Here is a 23,506-nt window from a genome sequence, read left to right on the forward strand (position 1 = left end):
TTGTCTGGAGGGTTGTTAAGTGTCCAAAGAAGGACCAGAAGTATACAGAATGGTGTCGTCTGCATAGAGGTGGATCAGAGAATCACCAGCAGCAAGAGCGACATCATTGATGTATACAGAAGAGAGTCGGAGAAGTCTTTAACAAAATAATACTCTCCTATAAAATAAAATCAGTATTTCCCTTCGAAACTCAGTAGATATGGGTTTTGTTCTATTTTCATAGTTTTTCACCAACATTGATCTCTCCATCTTTCTTCAACTTCTCTTTCCCAGGCCTCCTGTTATGCTGGGGCCAATGGGAGAGTTGACCTGGTTAAAAAACTACCTTATTCATCAAAACTTAAACCAACCTATTCACATGTACATTAAAGAAATATTTATTCAAAAGAAATGCATTAACGACATTACAGTTCAGAAGCAATTCAATCACATTTTAAATCTAAAACCAATTATAACAAATAAAATTAATACTTGGTTTTAACAAGGATATTACATCAATAAAACACAGGAATTCATAATTTAAATATTTATTTTTCAAGACCAAACCAAAATGAATAACGATTGAAGACTATCCAATATGTACATTTGACAGCTTCCTGTAAAGCGAAGTCAACACGGTTTCCATTATAAAGTTCAGATACAGAAATATATAAACAAAAAAAAAATCGTAGTTTTGCCATCTGAATGTCATTTGAGGAAATATAAAAATATGCAATGATCAAATACCTTATTGCTTTTAAAAACTTGAAACACTGGCAAAATGTATTATTACCATTTAATGCATTTGATGATACATGACCACAATTAAATAGAGAATATCACTGCAATTCTTAAGTTTAAATAGAGAATATCACTGCAATTCTTAAGTTTTAGGCACTGTTGGATGTTAAGTTGGCATACTTCCTCCAAAAGGGGCAGTGTCATCACCACACCAAAGATGGCACCCTTTTGTATGCATTTGAGCTTGGCTGATAAAATTCCCAATAAAGTCTTTATTTGGGATTTGTTCAAAGATACACGACTCCCCAGTAGAGAGAGTACTCAAGGACTCATACCAATGTTTCAAACATTACACGTCCACAATACCGACATTGCCATTTCACTTGAGCACTCAAGTATTTTTTGGTAGAGGGAGAGTATATTGTCTTTAAGACAGAAAAGTACCCCGTCTCCCTTGAGATCTAGTCTGAAACAGGGAAATAACTAGCAAGTATATTTAGAAAAAGCTCCACCCCCTTCAAAGTGTGTGCAGTGCATATTTCCTTCAGAAGCAGATCTCCGAAGGTTCCAATAGGATTGCCCCTTACAGAGCTAAGATCCCATAAGATAGATATGATTTGTATCTTTTGGAATGAGAGGGTGTGATACATTTTTGCGCAGCAAAGTCCTCCACCCATTTCCTATACAATCTTTCCCCAATGCCCAAACAAGTGACCCGTTTCCAAATGGTCACAAACAGAAGTTTTGTTTCTATGGACATTCACTGGTATGAGTCTTTCCTCAACCATGGCTTGCTCTCAGCAGAGAGGTACTGAACTCCTGTGGTTTGACTAGATATGCAGTTCTCCAAACAGCAGGTTTCTAAATGCTACAAGTGACATGAAGATGGTAAGCTAGACATCAGAAACAAGTGCAGTACACTGAACATCTAAAATATAGCTACTTAAACATTTTTAGTAGCAGTAAAAAATAAATTCAAAATTGAAATATCTTTAAGTAGCTATGTCTTATACTCAGCAGAAGATTGATGTTGCAACCTTAGAGTTTGTTGTTGTCTCAGACTGAAAATATTACAAAACTAAAATACTATTGACTACCATAACAGTAACAGGCTCTGCTTTGGGCACTAGCTTGAGCCTACTTTTAAAGGGATTAAATAAAATAGAATAACAAAACATTTTCAACAAATACACATTTAAAAAATATCCTTTTGGTTATAAGATCAGTGAGTGTGCACAGCAGGAGTCCTCCCTCTTTCCCTGCATCCATTGGTCCTGGGGGAGCTGATCAGAGGAGAGGCATGGGGGATGATGGGAAAAGGAATGGGGGATGATGGGAAAAGGCATAGAGGCTGATGATGCACTCTGGAGGCGTGGTCCTCATCAAGCGTCTAAACCTGCCCTCCACATGCCACTAACTGACAGACAATCTGATGGGAAAGTCCACAGGAAGAACACAGTTGAAGGCCAACTGCTCCAAATTATAACATGTCATCTCCACAGCTTCCAACCACTCCTAGTCTATGGCACTATTCTACAATGGCCGCACCCCTCCCGTCCCCTAAACAGCCTCCCGTCCCCTAAACAGCCTCCCGTCCCCTAAACAGCCTCCCGTCCCCTAACTCACCTCTGGAACTTGTCGACGATGCGGTTGACCATCTTGTCTGTGACTCCGGGGCAGATGTCCTCAGCCAGGTGGATGCTTTTCTCCAAGTCCTCCATCACTCCCTTCATCTCTCCATCCCTGCGCTGCAGCTTCAGCTAGAAGGGGTGGAAACAGACAACAGAGGATTTACTCATCGTTACAACTTATAAAAGAGTGTGGATGTAGAGTTCACCCTTCCCTACCTCAGTGAATACTGGGGCAATCAGCGTGGTCAAGCTGGCAGATTTCTTCAGGAGGTCTTGGTCCTGTCATCAAATGGTGAGCAGAGGTAAACATTATAGACACACAACATTCTCCTCATACTCCTCCCACAGATGCAAACTCACCGTTCCATTGGAAACCTTCTTAGGGTCTTTCTTCTTGCGAACTGTAGTAAAGGACCAGCCTGGCTGGGAGGAGTTGTTCTCCTTGTTACTGGACTCCCTGGAAACATACCGACAGAGACACACACAGACAGACAGCAGGAAGGATCATCTACAGGTTGAACTTTACTCTAGTTCAGACAGGGTCTTCGATCACATTTCTACCAACTGTCAGTCAGTGAGTGATACATTGTTTAGAGCCTTCTCTACTCACGAGTCAGAGTCATCAGAGCTGGAGTCTCCATCACTGTGTCCCTCGGCCTTCCAGCGTTTCAACCGGTCTATCAGCTCAGTGAGGTAGGACGTCCTCTTGGCATTCTTCACTATGAACTTGTGCTTCAGAAGCTCCTTAGCTGTTGGCCTCTATACAGAGGGACAATCAGCCCACAATTAAAGGCAGGCTTACCAAGAACAACCAAATGGACTACCACTCAATAACGCAAAATGGGGTGGGAGCTGGGGCATTTTACTTACAAATGAAGGGTCTTTGTTGAGGCAGGAGTCTATAAAGTCTTTGAAGGTCTTGGAGAAATCTCCACTGAGGGTGGGTGGGGTGTTCTTTGGTATGAGGAAGAGGACCCGCATAGGGTGCATGTCTGAGTTGGGAGGCTCACCCTTGGCCAGCTCGATGGCAGTGATGCCCAGAGACCAGATATCAGCCTGGAGGAGGGAGTGTGTGTTAGGTAGTCATTATGTGGGAGTAAGATTGCAGTATTTGGGCAACATCATTATGTTGTAGAAAAGTAAAGAGTTCAACTTAAGTGTCTTCCACTAAACACAAGCCCATTCTTCTCTCGTCCCCTGGATAAGCAGTTCCAGCCCCTCACGATGACCCCAATCTATTTCCCCTAATAGTATAACCAATAGTCAACAGCTGCGTTGTCTCCAAGTCGATGTCTGTTTGAATCACATATCTGTAGGACACGGGGCGGCAGGGTAGCCTAGTGGTTAGAGCGTTGGACTAGTAACCGGAAGGTTGCGAGTTCAAACCCCCGAGCTGGCAAGGTACAAATCTGTCGTTCTGCCCCTGAACAGGCAGTTAACCCACTGTTCCCAGGCCGTCATTGAAAATAAGAATTTGTTCTTAACTGACTTGCCTGGCTAAATAAAGGTAAAATAAAATAAAAAATAAATAAATAAATATTTAGGAAGAAACTAAAGAGAGAACAGAAAGCTAGTAACCTTGTGGTCGTAGGCAGACTGTTGGATGACCTCGGGGGCCATCCAGAAGGGCGTTCCCACAAAAGTTTCCCGCTTGATCTGGGTGTCTGTCAGCTGGCCCGCCACGCCAAAGTCTGCCAGTTTCACCTCGCCACACTCTGACAGAAGAACGTTGGCCGCTACCAAAGCACACAGTCATGATGTCAACAGCAATTACTGACATTAATACACAACACACTACTGGCACAAAAGGTGAGAGAACCTGATATATTAAAGCTGAGATCCAGGATTAGGTGAAACTGCACCACTGGTCGCCACAGGTGCATCTTATGGGTTTTTAAACTGGGCAGTTCGATTCTGAATCATGGTAAAAAACTATTTGTATTGTGCAATGATGTCTGATGGAAGGGGGGGGGGGGACATGTTCATAAAGTTTTTTTTAAATCTGACACAGCGGTTGCATTAAGAAGTAGTTTATCTAAAGTTCCAAGTATAATAGTCGTATCTTTATCAATGTTTATGAGTATTTCTGGAAATTGATGTGGCTCTCTGCAAAATCACCGGATGTTTTAGAACTACTGAACGTAACGCGCCAATGTAAACTCAGATTTTTTTATATAAATATGAACTTTAATCAACAAAACATACATGTATTGTGTAACATGAAGTTCTATGAGTGTCATCTGATGAAGATCAAAGGTTAGTGATTAATTTTCTCTATTTCTGCTTTTTGTGACTTCCCCCCTTTTTGTGACTCCTCTCTTTGTCTGGAAAAAATGGCTGTGTTTTTCTGTGACTTGGTGGTGACCTAACAATCGTTTGTGGTGGTTTCGCTGTAAATCCTTTTTGAAATCAGACACTTTGGTGGGATTAACAAGAATGTTATCTTTGGTGTAATGGTGTAAAATACCTGTATGCTTGAGGAATTTTAATTATGAGATTTTTGTTGTTTTGAATTTGGCGCCCTGCACTTTCACTGGCTGTTGTGGCTGTTGCGGGGGGGGGGGGGGGGGGGGGGGGGGGGGGGGGGTTCCACAAGCAACAGTCCTAGACAGGTTTTAAGTAATGTCTGATGTTTCAATATGGAAAACGGACATGGCAGCTTTAACCCTGTACTGCTGCAGCTCGCCTCTGTCCGAGATATCCTACATGCTGGACGTGATGACACGCACCTTTGATATCTCTGTGGATCTTCCTCTCGGAGTGGAGGTAGTCCAGGCCCTTCAAGATCTCCTTCAGCATGGTGGCAATCTGGAACTCATCAAAGGGCCCTGCTCGCAGCTACACACAAAACACAGTGAACACACCCAGTAGACAAATCCACCAACAGACATTGTTCATGTTGACATATTGTCTCTCTTACCAGGTCCAGAGCTGAGCCACCACCAAGGTACTCCATAATGATCCATAGTTTACTGCCCTGTACAGAGAGAGACTCATTAGACATTCTAATATCAACCGCTTCTAGGGGATACACATAGCTGTAAACATGTAAGACACTCTGCATGGAACAACGTGGCTTAGGATGGTCTCGAGGTCTAGGCAGTAGCCTCTGGTACACAATGTACCGCTGCAGCGTGGGTTTGAATCCAGCCCACGCCATCTCTACCTCTCTATTCAATAAACATGACTTAAAGGGATAACCCACCCTCAGAAATAAAAATCATGAAACTTCTGTCAATTTGGTGAAAGCCTATCAGTGGGTAAAATAAAAATGACCATGATATTTGTTTTATTTAACCTTTATTTAACTAGGCAAGTCAGTTAAGAAAACAAATTCTTATTTTCAATGACGGCCTAGGAACAGTGGGTTAAGTGCCGACAGATTTTTACCTTGTCAGCTCGGGGAATCGATCTTGCAACCTTTCGGTTACTAGTCCAACGCTCTAACCACTAGGCTACCTGCCGCTAAGTGATCAGTCTGAAAAATCTGGAAATTGTATAGGAACGTGTCATAGCCATATGATTCTCATCACTGGGCATAGTGTGGTATCCAATATCACATTTCATAACGTTTAAAACAATTACCTTCACTCCAGATCGCCCTATTAGCCAATAACTTAGATGGTATGGGCACTGTCAAGAACACATCCACCCATTTACGACCTGACAAAATATATTTTGTTGAGATGTGCTCAATCTAAACATTGTACCCAATTATTCAACTCAGTTTCTCCTTCCAAGTACCATGTCTCAATGAGCCCTGTGTGTCTATGGGAAACGTGGGAAAAGGGATGTAGTTGCCATAGCAACATACTCTGCACTGGCTCTGGGCCAATGACTGTATATACACATGACGCTCTGGGCAGACAAACTGAAAGTTGAACTCGGAGATGACTCCTAAATTACTAGTGCAGTTTGTCTAGCTAGCTACTTCACATGCTGATGTTAACCATGGTATTGTGTGTAGCTACGTTACCTAGCCAGTCAGCCCAGAGAAAGCATTGCGGGTTTCGTAGTCGACTTGAGCTGCAACAGATTTTCATGTTGCTACCAACTTTGCTATAACAAAATAGTTCACCAAACTGGAAGTCTTCCGACTAGCTTGGAAAGATACTGCACGGTACTAATCGAAGAGCCCTCACTGCTGCTCGATCATCCTATTTTTCCAACTTAATTGAGGAAAATAAGAACAATCCAAAATGTATTTTTGATACTGTCACAAAGCTAACTAAAAAGCAGCATTCCCCAAGAGAGGATGGCTTTCACATCAGCAGTGATAAATGAATGTACTACTTTGACGAAAAGATCATTAGAAAGCAAATTACGGACTCCTCTTTAAATCTGCGTATTCCTCCAAAGCTCAGTTGTCCTGAGTCTGCACAACACTGCCAGGACCTAGGATCAAGAGAGACACTCAAGTGTTTAAGTACTATATCTAATTTTAGTACTACACAATGATGAAAATAATCATGGCCTCTAAACCTTCAATCTACATACTGGACCCTATTCCGACTAAACTACTGAAAGAGCTGCTTCCTTTGCTTGGCCCTCCTATGTTGAACATAATAAACGGCTATCTATCCACCGGATGTGTACCAAACTCACTAAAAGTGGCAGTAATAAAACCTCTTGAAAAAGCCAAACCTTGACCCAGAAAATAAAAACTATTGGCCTATATCGAATCCCCCATTACTCTCAAAAATGTTAGAAAAGACTGTTGCGCAGCAACTCACTGTCTTTCTGAAGACAATGTATACGAAACGCTCTAGTCTGGTTTTAGACCCCATAATAGCACTGAGACTGCACTTGTGAAGGTGGTAAATGACCTTTTAATGGCGTCAGACCGAGGCTCTGCATCTGTCCTCGTTCTCCTAGACCTTAGTGCTGCTTTTGATACCATCGATCACCATATTCTTTTGGAGAGATTGGAAACCCAAATTGGTATACAAAGATAAGATATGGCCTGGTTTAGATCTAATCTGTCGGAAAGATATCAGTTTGTCTCTGTGAATGGTTTGTCCTCTGACAAATCAACTGTAAATTTCGGTGTTCCTCAAGGTTCTTCAGACATAGTTTCAGGCTTTTATTTTGAAAAATGAGCCAGAAAGAACATCGCGTCAAGTGGTCACCTGAGTTTTGCTCACACAGAGTTTGGATAGGTATTGCTTTTCCCTCTCCTACTGTGAAAGACATTTGCGGTTGATATTATCATCAATTATATATTTTAAAAACAACCTGAGGATTGATTTTTAAAAAGTTGGACATGTTTCTGTGGACATTATGGAAACTATTTGGAATTTGTCTGCGTTGTCATGACCGCTCTTTCATGTGGATTTCTGAACATAACGTGCCAAACAAACTGAGGTATTTTGGATATAAAAATAATCTTTATGGAACAAAAGGAACATTTGTTGTGTAACTGGGAGTCTCGTGAGTGAAAACATCCGAAGATCAAAGGTAAACGATTCATTTGATTGCTTTTCTGATTTTCGTGACCGAGCTACTTGATGCTAAGTGTACTTAATGTTTTGTCGAGCGATCGATAAACTTACAAACGCTTGGATTGCTTTCGCTGTAAAGCATAATTTCAAAATCTGAGACAACAGGTGGATTAACAAAAGGCTAAGCTGTGTTCTCCTATATTGCACTTGTGATTTCATGAATATAAATATTTTTAGTAATATTTATTGAATGTAGCGCTATGCTATTCAGCAGTTGTTGATGACACTTATCCCGTTAGTGGGATAACAGCCATAACAATTTAAGTCTTTATTGAAGACTCATCTCTTCAGTAGGTCCTATGATTGAGTGTAGTCTGGCCCAGGGGTGTGAAGGTGAATGGAAAGAAACTGGAGGAACGAACCACCCTTGCTGTCTCTGCCTGGCCGGTTCCCCTCTCTCCACTGAGATTCTCTGCCTCTAACCCTATTCCAAGGGCTTATTGGTGCTCTTCCATGCCATCCCTAGGAGGGGTGCGTCACTTGTGGGTTGAGTCACTGACGTGATCTTCCTGTCCGGGTTGGCGCCCCCCCCCTTGGGGGGGGAGGAGATCTTTGTGGGCTATACTCAGCCATGTCTCAGGATAGTAAGTTGGTGGTTGAAGATATCCCTCAAGGGGCTGTACTTTGGCAAAGTGGGTGGAGTTATTTACTGCCTGTTTGGCTCTGTCCGGTGGTACCGTCGGACAGGGCCACAGTGTCTCCCGACCCCTCCTGTCTCAGCCTCCAGTATTTATGCTGCAGTAGTTTATGTGTCGGGGGGCTAGGGTCAGTCGGTTATATCTGGAGTATTTCTCCTGTCATATCCGGTGTCCTATGTGAATTTAAGTATGCTCTCTAATTCTCTCTCTCTGTCTTTCCTTCTCTCAGAGGACATGAACCCTAAGACCACACCTCAAGAATACCTGGCCTGATGACTAATTGCTGTCCCCAGTCCACCCGGTCATGCTGCTGCTCCAGTTTCAAACTGTTCTGCCTGCGGCTATGGAACCCTGACCTGTTCACCACACCTGCTGTTTTCAACTCTCTAGAGACAGCAGGAGCGGTAGAGTGTCTGAATGATCGGCTATGAAAAGCCAACGGACATTTACTCTTGAGATGCTGACCGGTTGCACCCTCGACAACCACAATGATGATTATTATTATTTGACCCTGCTCGTCATCTATGAACATTTGAACATCTTGGCCATGTTCTGTTATAATCTCCACCCAGCACAGCCAGAAGAGGACTGGCCACCCCTCATAGCCTGGTTCCTCTCTAGGTTTCTTCCTAGGTTTTGGCCTTTCTAGGGAGTTTTTCCTAGCCACCGTGCTTCTACACCTGTATTGCTTGCCGTTTGGGGTTTTAGGCTGGGTTTCTTTACAGCACTTTTATATCAGCTGACGTAAGAAGGGCTTCATAAATAAATTGGATTGATTCAGTGTTATTTAACACCATTAATCGTAGGAATTAGTGGTTTGGGGATGTTATTATTTATTCAGATTATTTTACGTGCAAATAGAAAAAACCTGTGGCAACCACACCAATGCCCTCTACAGAAGCCCAGATAAACAGAGTCCCTGCCAAGGAACTGATAAACCCCCCTCCAAAAAAAAATATAAAAGGGAAGTTTGTTCTGAAGTGTCTGTCCTAAATCTGAAAGATCAGGAAACATTTGTTTATTTTTCGACATACATTTAACCCCATATGTTTTGCACCAGTCTCCGTATAAACAGTACCAATCAAGTTTGGACTTTTATTTTATTACTATTTTCTACATTGTAGAATAATAGTGAAGACATCAAAACTATGAAATAACACATAAGGAATCATGTAGTAACCAAAAAAAAGTGTTAAATCAAAAAATATTTTATCTTTGAGATTCTTCAAAGTAACCACCCTTTGCCTTGACTGCTTTGCACACTCTGCATTCTCTCAACCAGCTTCACCTGGAATGCTTTTCCAACAGTCTTGAAGGAGTTCACACATATGCCAAGCACTTGTTGGCTGCTTCTCCTTCACTTTGCTTTTCCTTCACTCATCCCAAACCATCTCAATAAGGTTGAGGTCGGGTGATTGTGGAGGCCAAGTCATCTGATTCAGCACACAATCACTCTTTGGTCAAATAGCCTTCCACATCCTGAAAGTGTGTTTTGGGTCATTGTCCTGTTGGGAAAAAAAACGATAGCCCTGCTAAGCGCAAACCAGATGGGATGGCGTATCGCTGCAGAATGCTGTGGTACCCATGCTGGTTAACTTATTGGATATAGGGGGAGCTATTTTAATTTTTGGATTTAAAACGTTCCCGTTTTAAACAAGATATTTTGTCACGAAAAGATGCTCGACTATGCATATAATTGACAGCTTTGGAAAGAAAACACTGACGTTTCCAAAACTGCAAAGATATTGTCTGTGAGTGCCACAGAACTGATGTTCCAGGCGAAACCCAGATAAAAATCCAATCAGGAAGTGCCGCATTTTTTGAAACCGCCTCATGCCAATGACTCCTTATATGTCTGTGAATGGGCCACGGATGAGCTTAGGCTTTCTGTCGCTTCCCCAAGGTGTCGACAGCATTGTGACGTATTTGTAGGCATATCATTGGAAGATTGACCATAAGAGACTACATCTACCAGGTGGTCGCTTGGTGTCCTCCGTTGCAATTATTGCGTAATCTCCAGCTGCGTGTATTTTTCCGTTTGCTTCTGATGAGAAACCAACTGTCACGACTGATATATTATCGAATAGATATGTGAAAAACACCTTGAGGATTGATTCTAAACAACGTTTGCCATGTTTCTGTCGATATTATGGAGCTAATTTGGAAAAAAGTTCAGCGTTGTAGTGACTGCATTTTCCAGTCTTTTTCTTAGCCAAACGTGATGAACAAAACTGAGCTATTTCGCCAACACAAATAATATTTTTGGAAAAAAATGAACATTTGCTATCTAACTGAGAGTCTCGTTATTGAAATCATCCGAAGTACTTCAAAGGTAAATTATTTTATTTGAATGCTTTTCTTGTTTTTGTGAAAATGTTGCCTGCTGAATGCTAGGCTTAATGCTATGCTAGGCTATCAATACTCTTACACAAATGGTTGTGTAGCTTTGGTTGAAAAGCATATTTTGAAAATCTGAGATGAGTGTTAACAAAAGGCTAAGCTTGTGTTTGAATATATTGATTTCATTTGCGATTTTCATGAATAGGAAACGTTGCGTTATGGTAATGCGCTTGAGGCTATGATTACGCTCCCGGATACGGGATTGCTCGTCGCTAGAGGTTAAGTGTGCCTTCAATTCTAAATAAATCACTGACAGGGTCACCAACAAAGCACCCCCACACCACCTCCATGCTGCAGTAGGAACCACACATGCAGAGATCATCCGTTCACCTACTCCGCATCTCACAAAGACAGCGGTTGGAACCAAAAATGTCACATTTGGATTTCCACCAGTCCATTGCTCATGTTTCTTGGCCCAAGCAAGTCTTCTTATTGGTGTCCTTTAGTAGTGGTTTCTTTGCAGAAATTCGACCATGAATGCCTAAATCACCCAGTCTCCTCTGAACAGTTGATGTTGAGATGTGTCTGTTACTTGAACTATGTGAAGCATTTATTTGGGCAGCAATTTCTGAGTCTGGTAACTGAATGAACTTATCCTCTGCAGCAGAGGTAACTCTGGGTCTGGTGGTCCTCATGAGAGCCAGTTTCAGCATAAAACTTGGTTTTTGCGACTGCACCTGAAGAAATGTTCAAAGTTCTTGAAATTTTCCAGGTTGACTGACCATGTCTTAAAGTACTGATGTACTTTCATTTCTCTTTACTTATTTGAGCTGTTCTTGCCATAATATGGACTTGGTCTTTTACCAAATAGGGCTATCTTCTGTATACCACCGCTACCTTGTCACAACAACTGATTGGCTCAAACGCATTAAGGAAAGAAATTCCACAAATTAAGGCACACCTGTTAATTAAAATGCATTCCAGGTGACTACCTCCTGAAGCTGGTTGAGAGAATGCCAAGAGTGCGCAAAGCTGTCGAGGCAAAAGGGTGGCTACTTTGAAGAATCGCAAATATATTTTGATTTGTTTAACACTTTTGTGGTTACTATATGATTCCATGCGATATTTCATAGTTTTGATGTCTTCACTATTATTCTACAATTTAGAAAATAATTTAAAAAAAGAAAAACCCTGGAATGAGTAGGTGTTCATACATTTGACTGGAACTGTACATTAAGTGATTTCAATTCTGATTGTTTTATACTGTTCAATTCAAACCCCCCAAAAAAATTATTTTCTGAATTTCCTGCACTCATTTGAGAATTTCCACACAGGGTTGCATGATATGGGTAAGGCCTAAGCCTTATTTTTAACCAAACACTGCAATCACGATTTGACTAGCGATTTAGAGCAACACACTTTGGTGAACTGTTGGAATCATGGAAATAGAATGATAAGTCAAATTCTATAGTTAGAGAATATAATAGTGGGCACTTTGAATACATTGTTTGACATGACAATGAATGAAAATGCCAGGGAAGAGTGTTGACAAGTGTTTTCTAGTGGACCCTATAATCTTTGGCTACATTGAATGTTCTCTTAGCTACCTCATGTAGCTAAGATATTCATTCTTTGTGTATTCTTCAGATTTAGAAGATTCTGCAACACTAACTGATTTGCTGATTTAAGTCTACACCATCACTGGTATTATAGGCTGTATAGCTAATTACTTTTGCTCTGACTCAGTACCTTTATTAGGTAGATAGCTTCTAATGCTAATCGCTAGTTAGCTGGCTAACAAGATTTAGGCACAACTTGCTAAGAATGTAAAAAAAAAAAAAAAAAAGTGTAATTAGTGGATTTATATTAAGCAAAAACAGGATAGTTTTCACCAACATTGTTGCATGTGCAGCATTGAGCATGCAGACTGAACGCAAGCGTTTCATGGCCGAGGAACAACAAGAGCAGGTCTGTCTTGCCGAGATAAAGCTTGTGGTTGGCCTACATCCAAGCGGAGATATATGCCAGGCACGCAGCAATGCGTGTCAGTTAGGGGGGTGGGGTGGGAGTAGTTGACTGTCATCAGCACAACAATGATAGGAGAGACCATGTGAGGATATGATGGAACCGAGTAACTTGGTGTATAGAGAGAAGATGGCCAAGAACTGAGCCCTGGGGGGACACCAGTAGTGAGAGTACATGGTGCAGACACAGATCCTCTCCACATGGAAGCAGCCTGCCAGGTAGGATGCAATCCAAGAGTGTATAGTGCCTGTGACAACCAGCCCTGAGGGTGGAGCTGAGGATCTGATGGTTCACGGTGTCAAAGGAAGCGACTCCATCTAGGAGGATGAGAACAGAGGAGACAGAGTCAGCTTTGGTGCGGAGAGCCTCTGTGACACTCTGTGTTGAATGACCCGTCTTGAAGCCTGACTGGTTAGGGTCAAGAAGATCATTCTGAGAGAGATAACGAGAGAGTTAAATCAGGAAAGAAAATGAGATACAGGTCTATAGTTTTTGACGTCAGATGAGTCGAGTTGGTTTCCGGAAGGGAGCGAGTGCAGCCAGTGGTCAGGGATGAGTTAATGAGGAATGGGAAAAGGTCTCCTGAGATGGTCTGGAGAAGGCAGGAGGGGATGGGGTCGAGCGGGCAGGTTGTCGGGCTGCAGACCTCACTAGACGCAATAATTCATCTGGAGAGCGAGGGGAGAAAGAGGTCAAGGTGTAGAGTAGTTCTGTGTGAGAGTGGGACCAGTGCAGATCTGGGTGGTAATAGAAAATATTCAAACTTTTTAAAAGTGGTTGACAAAGTAGCCCGCAGAGGGAGGGAGAAGGTGGAACAGAATTTCCTAGGGTTAGATGCAGAAGCTTGAAATTTAGATTGATAGAAAGTGGTTTCAGGAGCTGATACAGAGGAAGAAAAGGTAGAAGGGTGTGAAAGGATGATAGGCTTACAAAAAGTTGTTTCCCTCCGTTTTCACTCAGCTGCCTGCAGTCCTGTTCTTTAAGCTTGCAATGAGTCATTCTGCCACAGTCCCGAGCTGGCTGGGAGGACAGTGCGAGTGATAGGATGTGGAAAAGGAGGAGAGTAGGGTTGAAGAGGCAGAATGAGACAGGAAGGAAATGAGGATTTAGCAGAAGGGAGAAATGATAGGACATAAGAGGAGAAAGTAAATTGCGACAGCGGATGACCATCTGGGTAGGGTTGAGTGGTTAGAGTTGGAGGAAAAGGAGACAGAAAAGGAAACAAAGTAGGGATCAAATATCTGGAGGGGGGTTGCAGTGAGATTAGTAGGCGAACAACCGCTAGCGTTATTGCCTGCCTTGTGATTTGGTTGGGATTGGGAAAGGGTGAGGTCAAAAATAAATTTGTCGAAGGCAGACGTCGGGAGGTTGAAGTCGCTAAGTACAAAGAGCGGTGAACCGTTGTCAAGAAATTAGCTCATCAAGGTGTCAAGCTTACCTGGTGGGTGAGACAGTGGCAGTATGGAATTCAAATGAGGAGATGGACAGGTGAGAGGGAGAAATGAGTAGCCATGTACCACCACCGCAACAACCAGATGCTCTTGGACTGTGAGATAAAACATAGTCAGATGAAGCGAGAGCAGCAGTGTTCTCTGGGGTGATCCATGTCTCCATCGGGGCCAAAAAAAGTCAATGGACCGAAGGGCAGCATAGGCCGAGATGAACTCTGCGTTCTTTACCGCAGATCGGCAGTTCCAAACGCTGCCAGAGACCCTTTATTCCACATGGGTTGTGTGCGGAGTACACTAAATTAGAAGGTTTACAGTCAAGGGGTGGGGAGCGTCTGTAAAGCCTACAGGGAGAGGAGTGAACTGGTATAGAAAACAGGTGTCAAAGCTGCAAAAAAGCTAAATTAGATCAGAAAATAACTAGCTAAGATAGTCAAGTGAGAGAGTGGTGTAGCGCCTTCCTCGCGTTCCTTCCTCAAACTACTCGTCAGAACCATCTTAGCTGAGACCACCACTGACACAACTGGCGCTTACAGCTGCCGCTGAGAAACCAGGGTAGACTGAAGTAGAGGAGAAGAAACCACTCCCCCTCCAATACAGCCACTGAATACCAAAGTAAGTCACAAATTGCCCTGCCCCTTGATCTTGATTCATTTGTCAACAATCTGCAATTCATGAGCAGTCAACAGTTCACACACACAGAGTAGGCTACTGGGAAGACAGGCAGCACTTAAAGTAAATGGCACTAGCTAGAAAAAAAAACAGTACTGAACAACAGATACATATCACTCCTGGAGATATCAGGAGTCCTCTAGCTATAGAATGAAACACACAGGGTTGAGTCACATCGCTCTCTCCTAGAAATACAGGTATTGTAACATTTCAAGGCCCTGGTGTATTTAACCAGGGGTGAGTCACATCTCCCTCTTCTAGAAATACAGGTGTGGCGGTCGGTGTTGTTTAAGATTAGGGAGGACGATTTACTTTTTGATGAGCATGGCCTTCTACTACAGTATGTTGGATGACTGTCATTCATTTTCCATACACCCAGCTCAATATAACATTGATAAGTTTAGGGTACTACATGAGTATCGAATTTCCCAACATCAAAAAAAAATATCAAAAAGTGGCCGTTGTGCCCTGGGGCTGAATATAATAATTATAATTCTCTTCTCCCCGCTGCCAATCGCTGTGCTCCGAAGCACCACTCACATGGCTCTCTTAGATATCTCACTTCTTATTAGCCAATGACAGTCACGTGATTGAGTTCTTCTCACAGGCATTGCAACGCCGAAGCAGGCGACAGGTGACGCCGAAGCAGGCGACAAGTGACGCCGAAGCAGGCGACAGGTGAAGCCAGACAATAGGGATGCAAAGGCACGTGTCCTTCTAGATTTCCGATACGCATATTGAAGATGTTAGAAAAACTGTCCCATGACTCAACTAACAAGATGAGTAAAGAACAGCAAAAAGCACTAGCCTGTGTCAATCTACTATCCCGCATAGTACAAAAAAAACAACAAAAAAAAATATATATATATAACGGTTCTACTGATCAGCTTGGGACAGTTGTGGGATGTGATAGATCCCTAATTAATACAACCACTGTACATTAAAAAAAATACAATAAAAAAAGGCTGATGCAGCTCAATCTTGGTTTCATCAGATCAGAGACTCTTGTTTTTCTGGGTCTGAGAGTCTTTAGGTGCCTTTTGACAAACTCCAAGCAGGCTGTCATGTGCCTTTTACTGAGGAGTGGCTTCCGTCTGGCCACTACCATAAAGGCCTAATTGGTGGAGTGCTGCAGAGATGGGAGAACCTTCCAGAAGGACAACCATCTCCACAGAGGAACTCTGGAGCTCTGTCAGAGTGACCATCGGGTTCTTGGTCACCTCCCTGACCAAGGCCCTTCTCCCCAGATTGCTCAGTTTGGCCGGGCAGCCAATTCTAGAAAGAGCCTTAGTAGTTTCAAACTTCGTCCTTTTAAGAATGATGGAGGCCACTGTGTTATTGGGGACCTGCAATGCTGCAGACATTTTTTGGTACCCTACGGACAATTCCTTCGACCTCATGGCTTGGTTATTCCTCTGACATGCACAGTCAACGTTGGGACCTTATATAAACAGGCGCGTGCCTCTCCAATCAATTGAATTTACCACAGGCGGACTCCAATCAAGCTGTAGAAACATCTCAAGGATGATCAATGGAAAAAGGATGCACCGGAGCTCAATTTCAAGTCAAGTTTTTTTTATTTTATTTGCTTCTACACCTGCATTGCTTGCTGTTTGGGTTTTAGGCTGGGTTTCTATACAGCACTTTGAGATATCAGCTGATGTACGAAGGGCTATATAAATACATTTTATTAGATTTATACATTTGCTAAAATTTCTAAAAACCTGTTTTCGCTTTGTCATTATGGGGAATTGTGTGTAGATAGATAAAGGGAAAAATTATTTAATCCATTTTAGAATAAGAGTAATGTAACAAATGTGGAAAAGGTGAAGGAATCTGAAGACTTTCCAAATGCCCTGTATGTAATTAAGTCTCCTTAAAGTCTGGCTCCATTGGCCTCCCGGGTGGCGCAGTGGTTAAGGGCGCTGTACTGCAGCGCCAGCTGTGCCATCAGAGTCCTGGGTTCGCGCCCAGGCTCTGTCGTAACCGGCCGCGGCCGGGAGGTCCGTGGGGCGACGCACAATTGGCCTAGCGTCGCCCGGGTTAGGGAGGGCTTGGTCTCCTTGTCTCATTGGGTGTCCTTGTCTCATCGCGCACCAGCGACTCCTGTGGCGGGCTGGGCGCAGTGTACGCTAGCCAAGGTGGCCAGGTGCACGGTGTTTCCTCCGGCGCATTGGTGCGGCTGGCTTCCGGGTTGGATGTGCGCTGTGTTAAAGAAGCAGCGGCTTGGTTGGTTGTGTATCGGAGGACTTTCAACCTTTGTCTCTCCCGAGCCCGTACGGGAGTTGTAGCGATGAGACAAGATAGTAGCTACTACAACAATTGGATACTACGAAATTGGGGAGAAAAAGGGGTAAAATTAAAAAAAAAAAAAAGTCTGGCTCCATTTCTCACGGAAGCATCGGTCTGGACATGACAGGCTGTAGCCAACACAGGCTATCACCTACACTTCAACATGTAGGCTAATTATTTATGTACATATGCTTTTCTCAACAGAATAACTACTGTTTTTCAAATCAAATTAATTGGCTATTTTTGTTAACTTCAAATTAAACTGCCTGCTACTCAGGCCCAGAAGATTGGATGCATATAATTAGTAGATTTGGATCGAAAACACTAAAGTTTCCAAAACTGTTTTAACAATGTCTGTGAGTATAACAGAACTGATATGGCAGGCGAAAACCAGAGGAAAATCCAACTAGAAAGTACTATTATTTTGAAAGGCTGTTTTTCCATTGAAAGCCTGTCCACCATACAAAGACTTAGGACCCAGTTCACGAGCTCTATGGCTTCTTCTACATGTGGCCAGCATCATTTCAGGCTTTTACTCTGAAAATGAGGGAGATACAGCACTTGCAATCAGGGGCCAGTGGAAATTTCCAGACATCAGCCATACGCCTGATCGGGAACGTGCCTTTCTTTTTTTTATTGACGAAGCTTTTGTCCGGTTGAAATATTATTGATCATTTATGACAAAAACAACCAGAGAATTGATTTTAAACATCATTTGGCATGTTTCTACTAACTTTTATTGTACTTAAAAAAAAATATATATACTTCGCACGCGCCTTGAGCATTCGGATTACTGGACAAAAACGTGCAAACAAAAGGGAGGTTTTTGGTCATAAAGAGGGACATTATCGAACAAAACAAACATTTACTGTCTAACATGGAGACCTGGGAGTGCCACCAGATGAAGATCAAAGCTAAGTGATTAATTTTAATGCCATTTCTGACTTGTGAGCCTTCTCCTTGGCTGGAAAATGACTGTATGGGTTTCTGTGGCTAGGTGCTGACCTAACAATCGCAAAGTGTGATTTCGCAGTAAAGCCTTTTTGAAATCTGAGCGGTTGCATTAAGGAGAAGTTTATTTATTCGTATGTTTAACACTTGTATCGTTCATCAATGTTTATGATGAGTATTTCTGAAATTTGATGTGGCTCTCTGCACTTTCACCGAATGTTTGTTTGACAATGCATTCCTGAACATAACGTGCCAATGTAAAATGAGATTTTTGTATATAAATATGAACTTTATCGAACAAAACATACATGTATTATGTAACATGAAGTCCTATGAGTGCCATCTGATGAAGATCAAAGGTTAGTGATTAATTTCATGGCTGGAAAATGGCGGTGACTAGGTGCTGATCTAACATAATCGCATGGTGTGCTTTCGCAGAAAAGGCTTTTTGAAATCGATCACTGTGGTTGGATTTACAAGAAGTTTTTCTTTAAAATGGTGTACAGTACTTGTATGTTTGAAGAATTTTAATTATGGGATCTGTTGTTTTGAATTTGGCGCCCTGCAATTTCACTGGCTGTTGTCGAGGTGGGACGCTAGCATCCCACTTGTACAAGAGAGGTTAATGGCCTTGGTGCCCTAGCAGATGGGCACCTCCAGAAGGCCAAATACCCTTGTCCCTAAAAAAATAAATTAAAAAAAATAAAAATGCCAGGCCTGCCTATACACACAAACACGAGGGTGCTACAAATGAATGTTTATAAAAATAGGCCCGAGACACAAATTGGAGTAATCAAGATGACAGACATTGACACATTCAATACCACCTTGCACACTCTTGCCTGCATTTAGCAGATCTAGGATGTAATCATTAGTCCAAACAAGTTTATTTTGGACAAATTCAGGTAAATCCATTCCAATTTCATTCCATTCAAGAAATGTTTTGCAACAGAATTGGTGGAATACACCCAAAGTTCACTTTCATAGCAGTTATACAAACAGCATTGTCACATCTACCTGCTCTCCTCTCACATTATTCCTTTGCACAACAGCTGTCTGTGACCAGGCGAACAAACATCTATAAGCCAAACCTTCATACCATAACCGCTACACAGCCTACAACATCACCGTCATAATCAAAATTGCTGCTAGAACTAACAAGTTAGTAAACCCACAATCCAATCCATGTGTACAATCACGCCGTAGTGTACAACAAGCAGTTACATAGGCGGGCCCTGGTGGCAATACATTTATAAATCCGAAAGCTTACATGGACTTAATGATTGAGAAAAGTTGGTGTTGGATAGCATCAGCCAGCTAGCTAACAAATATCATTCCTCTGAGTCAGGTTGTTGTGTAGGCTAAATTAGCTGCATTAGCTAGCACAGTGTGAAAATGAAACTCCTGCTGCTCCTAAATTTAAGTAATTTGTTAACTGTTCAACTATTGTCCCGCTCTCTCCGAGTCTACTACTCACCACATGTTATGCACTGCAGTGCTACAGTAGCTAGGTGGAGCTTATGCTTTCAGTACTAGATTCATTCTCTGATCCTTTGATTGGATGGACAACATGTCAGTTCATGCTGCAAGAGCTCTGATAGGTTGGAGGACGTCCACCGGAAGTTGTCATAATTAATGTGTAAGTCTATGGAAGGGGATGAGAACCATGAGCCTCCTAGGTTTTATATTGAAGTCTATGTACCCAGAGGAGGATGTAAAAGAGCTGTCGTCCAGATACACCATTGCACTACCCTACAGAGTGCTGTTGAGGATACTGTAGACCATTGTACAACAGTGTTTTAAAACAGTTATTTGGTGACAATATATTTAGAATAGCTTTATATAAAAAAATATTTTTATGAAAGCCTCCACTGAGTTGTTGTAACATTTCAAGGCCCTGGTGTATTTAACCAGGGGTAAGTCACATCTGCCTCTTCTAGAAATACACATATTGTAAAATAGTAAAAGAGGGTTCTTCTGATAAGTGGCACTGTATTTCTATGGTACAGACTGATCCATTATCATTTTTGAAGGAACAGGCATTAACATCTCCTGTTGAATTGTAGCTGATTTACACTCCCAGCTGTGAGTGTAATATTGCCCGAGGTCTCCAAGTATGAGGAAACATTCCACCAAGCAACAGCAAGCTGTATGCTAGAGTCTGTGGGGCCTATGCTTTGTTAAATGCTTGTGTTCAGGCATTTGTCAATCAATTCCTAGTAAGCCATGTGTGTTACCTTGAGGTAGGAGCCGTAGTACTTGGTGACGTAGGGGCTGTCACACTGGCTGAGCACGGTGATCTCCTGCTGGATGTCCTCCATCTCATCCTCAGCTTCCTCCAGGTCTATGGTCTTGATGGCCACCACTTTCTGGGTGCGGTTGTCGATGCCCTTGAACACCTCGCCAAAGGAGCCCTTCCCAATACGCTCCAGCTTGGTGAACAGCTCCTCAGGGTCCGTCCGGCTGTTCTGAAGGTCGAGAGACGAAGACATACAAGTTATGTAGCTAGTTTATACTGTTGGATCAGGTAAAAAAATAAATATAAAAAAAGACATTTTATTGATAGGCCATTGCATAAAACTGATGATCAACTATTTGATAAAAAACACCCAATTAGGAAAATCCATATAAATCTGCACTATTGCTGCAATGTAGCCCATCCCTAAATATCCACAAGCATGTTTGCAAAAGGAAGCTGGAGGATCCAAATAAATGACACACTTTCTTCTCTGTTAAGCTTATTATAAGAACTTTCCTCGTTCAAAATGTGGGACATTTCAAATTCAGCAAAGTTGAGAGAGTGCTGCCTTGAGAACACTGGGAAGCAGACGTGTAATAATATCATCATGACCCCTCTGCCTCACCTGACACAGGAAGAATGAGGTTCCAGTTCCAGAAGGCATAGAGAGTGGTGTATAGAGAGTGGAAGAAATCAGAGGCATCAGCCTTGATCTCGCCCTGCCCTGACTATTAATAGCACTGCATGGCTAGAGGACTTCCTTGTCTTTCAACACCTTTGGACGTGTGGTGCTCCAGCACTACCTAGAATGGCACCAGTGTCCGTGTCTGGGTGAGCAGAGCCCGGCTCATGGCGTCACAGAGGGCCAAAGCAGCGATAGGAGGCTGTATCCTGCCTGCCCCCTTGTCTCACGCATGAAACTTTCTATATTCAAAACTAAAAGCTGAAGAGAATAGGCCCCTATGCACATTGTGGAGAGAATATGCAGCATACTAAACATTTAGCCTAACATACACACGTGCACAAACAGTCCTAACGGGCCGTTTCAATATTCCTGCACTGTTGACAACTAGCCTAGCTCCACCTCAGGAGTTACCCACAGGAAGCCAGGGTGATGACAAGAGGGTAAGGAATACTTCATCTCAGGCCACACCCTCTACAAGCTTACAGAACAACACTTCAACATGACCAATGCTACTGGTCATAGTTGGCAGTATCATACCAGTTTCACAAGACATTAAGGCTTGCGGCCTGATTTAGCGTCAGACTTTGGACTCCAGGTAGGCCTAATGACCAGGCTACATAAGAAAACAACAGGAAATCATAAGGGAGAGGGGAGCTGATGATCTCCCTGGAGACAGACAGTTGGATAGGAATGAATTTGCTGGTGTTGGGGCTGTGCTTTGGCAAAGTTGGCAGGGTTATATCCTGCCTGGTTGGCCCTGTCCAGGGGTATCGTCACAGGGCCACAGTGTGCCCTGACCCCTGTCTCAGCCTCCAGTATCTATGCTGCAATAGTCTATGTGCAGGGGGTCTAGGGTCAGTCTGTCCTACCTGGTGAATTTCTCCTGTCTTATCTGGGCTCCTGTGTGAATTTTAATATGCTCCCTCTAATTCTCCCATCTCTCTCCCCTCCCAGAGAACCTGAGCCCTAGGGCCATGCCTCAGGACTATCTGGCCTTCCCTGTCCCACCTGGTCGTGTTGCTGCTCCAGTTTCAACTGTAGTCTTATAGCTCCACACACACACACACACGTTCTCATGGAGCAATCTTCCCTCTGATGTTCACATCAATGACAGACGGGCCCCAATAATATCGCTAACGTTATTGCACTGAAAGGTTCTCACCCATGTCAGATTACAGGCTGTAAATGGAAAGCAGCAGTTGTAGCTAGTGGCTTAGGCCTATTTCAAGTCACAAATCTAGGGAACGGTGACCTTATGGCCGCTTAAACAATGACATGTATAGCCAAATTTGACAAGGAACACACAAAATATAATTTCAGGCGACCAGATGTGAACACCTGTGCCTTTATGAAACGTCACCTACCAATTAGCCAACTAACCTTTCCTTGATTGCTAAGATGACCAACGCCACCCTCAAAATATATAGCTAAAGACCTCTGGTGCTTCTTCTCCAGACAACTAACGTTAGCTAGATAGTAAACAAGGCAAGCAGATAGTCCACGCGAGCTAAGCTAACGTTGTCATTTAGCTCACCTGTTACACAATGTCAGACATTTGTCATTCCTTCCACTGAACTGTCGTTGAATACCTGCGGTCATGAGTGCTAATAAAAAGGTAGCAAGCCGACTTTGATTTGTTAGTATCATAATGCCCCTCAAAAACGATCTAGCAATCCAACCACTGAGACAGCTAGTTACAAAATGTAACGTTAGATGGTGTGTAACTTTAGAACTAACTAACAACGCCTTGAAAGTTAGCTAACGTTTGCTAACTAGCTTCACAGCTAGCAAGCTAGCTAAATGGTTTCGTTGTAGAAAAAGTTGGAGGCCTCCACTTACCTGCATCCCAGGCACTTGCACCGCACCCGGTGACTGGGCCATCTTCCGCATCCAAAGGAACAGAAAGCCAACCAATTAAATAATAGTTTTAGCTAGCTAGACTAGCTAGTTAACGAAGTTTGCTTTTTGTTATTCGCTAGTTAGACGTAGCAACCTTTTTTCCTTTGGAAAAACAACGTAACCTCAGATAGGAGCTAGTTACCAGTATCTTGACTTAGCTAGCGAGCTAGCTGCTATTAAGTCGTCGTAGCTAGCTACTTCAAAACAACAGGCGACTATTTCGTTCCATGATAACAATCGATCTAGATGTTAAAAATATATAATTAATAGTTGTAAAGCAATGTCTTAGATGTTACGACAGGCTATTCATCTGTGGATTTAGCGAGTACAAACGCACTCCCAAAGGCAGAGCAGTCGACGACTTGTCAGAGTCAGACCTGCGTTGATGTGGCTGGCTGAAGTTATCAGCAGTTGGGTGGAGCCGAATACTGAATGTACAGAGAGACACATGCGTCACTGTTTCTG

General features: G+C 42.7%; 1 protein-coding gene across 2 annotated transcripts; it reads right to left on the minus strand.

Annotated features, from left to right (window-relative positions):
• Positions 1-356: 356 nt before the first annotated feature.
• On the minus strand, positions 357-23,441 carry LOC139388567 (serine/threonine-protein kinase 26-like). Of its 2 annotated transcripts, XM_071135302.1 has the most exons (12): positions 23,379-23,441; positions 22,982-23,023; positions 20,456-20,686; positions 5,272-5,328; positions 5,081-5,189; positions 3,930-4,087; positions 3,222-3,407; positions 2,962-3,110; positions 2,712-2,808; positions 2,568-2,630; positions 2,347-2,480; positions 357-2,149 (listed from the first exon to the last, which is right to left on the minus strand). In XM_071135302.1, the coding sequence occupies exons 2-12, from the start codon at positions 23,021-23,023 to the stop codon at positions 2,134-2,136; spliced, it is 1,242 nt and encodes a 413-aa protein (XP_070991403.1). In that variant the 5' UTR covers positions 23,379-23,441; the 3' UTR covers positions 357-2,133. The 2 variants fall into 2 exon arrangements, with proteins under 2 accessions (XP_070991403.1, XP_070991402.1); XM_071135301.1 differs by lacking the exon at positions 23,379-23,441 and having other exon boundaries at positions 22,982-23,277.
• Between the last annotated feature and the right edge of the window lie 65 nt (positions 23,442-23,506).

The sequence above is a fragment of the Oncorhynchus clarkii genome, chromosome 29, assembly GCF_045791955.1.
Source record: "Oncorhynchus clarkii lewisi isolate Uvic-CL-2024 chromosome 29, UVic_Ocla_1.0, whole genome shotgun sequence".
Classification (NCBI taxonomy): domain Eukaryota; kingdom Metazoa; phylum Chordata; class Actinopteri; order Salmoniformes; family Salmonidae; genus Oncorhynchus; species Oncorhynchus clarkii.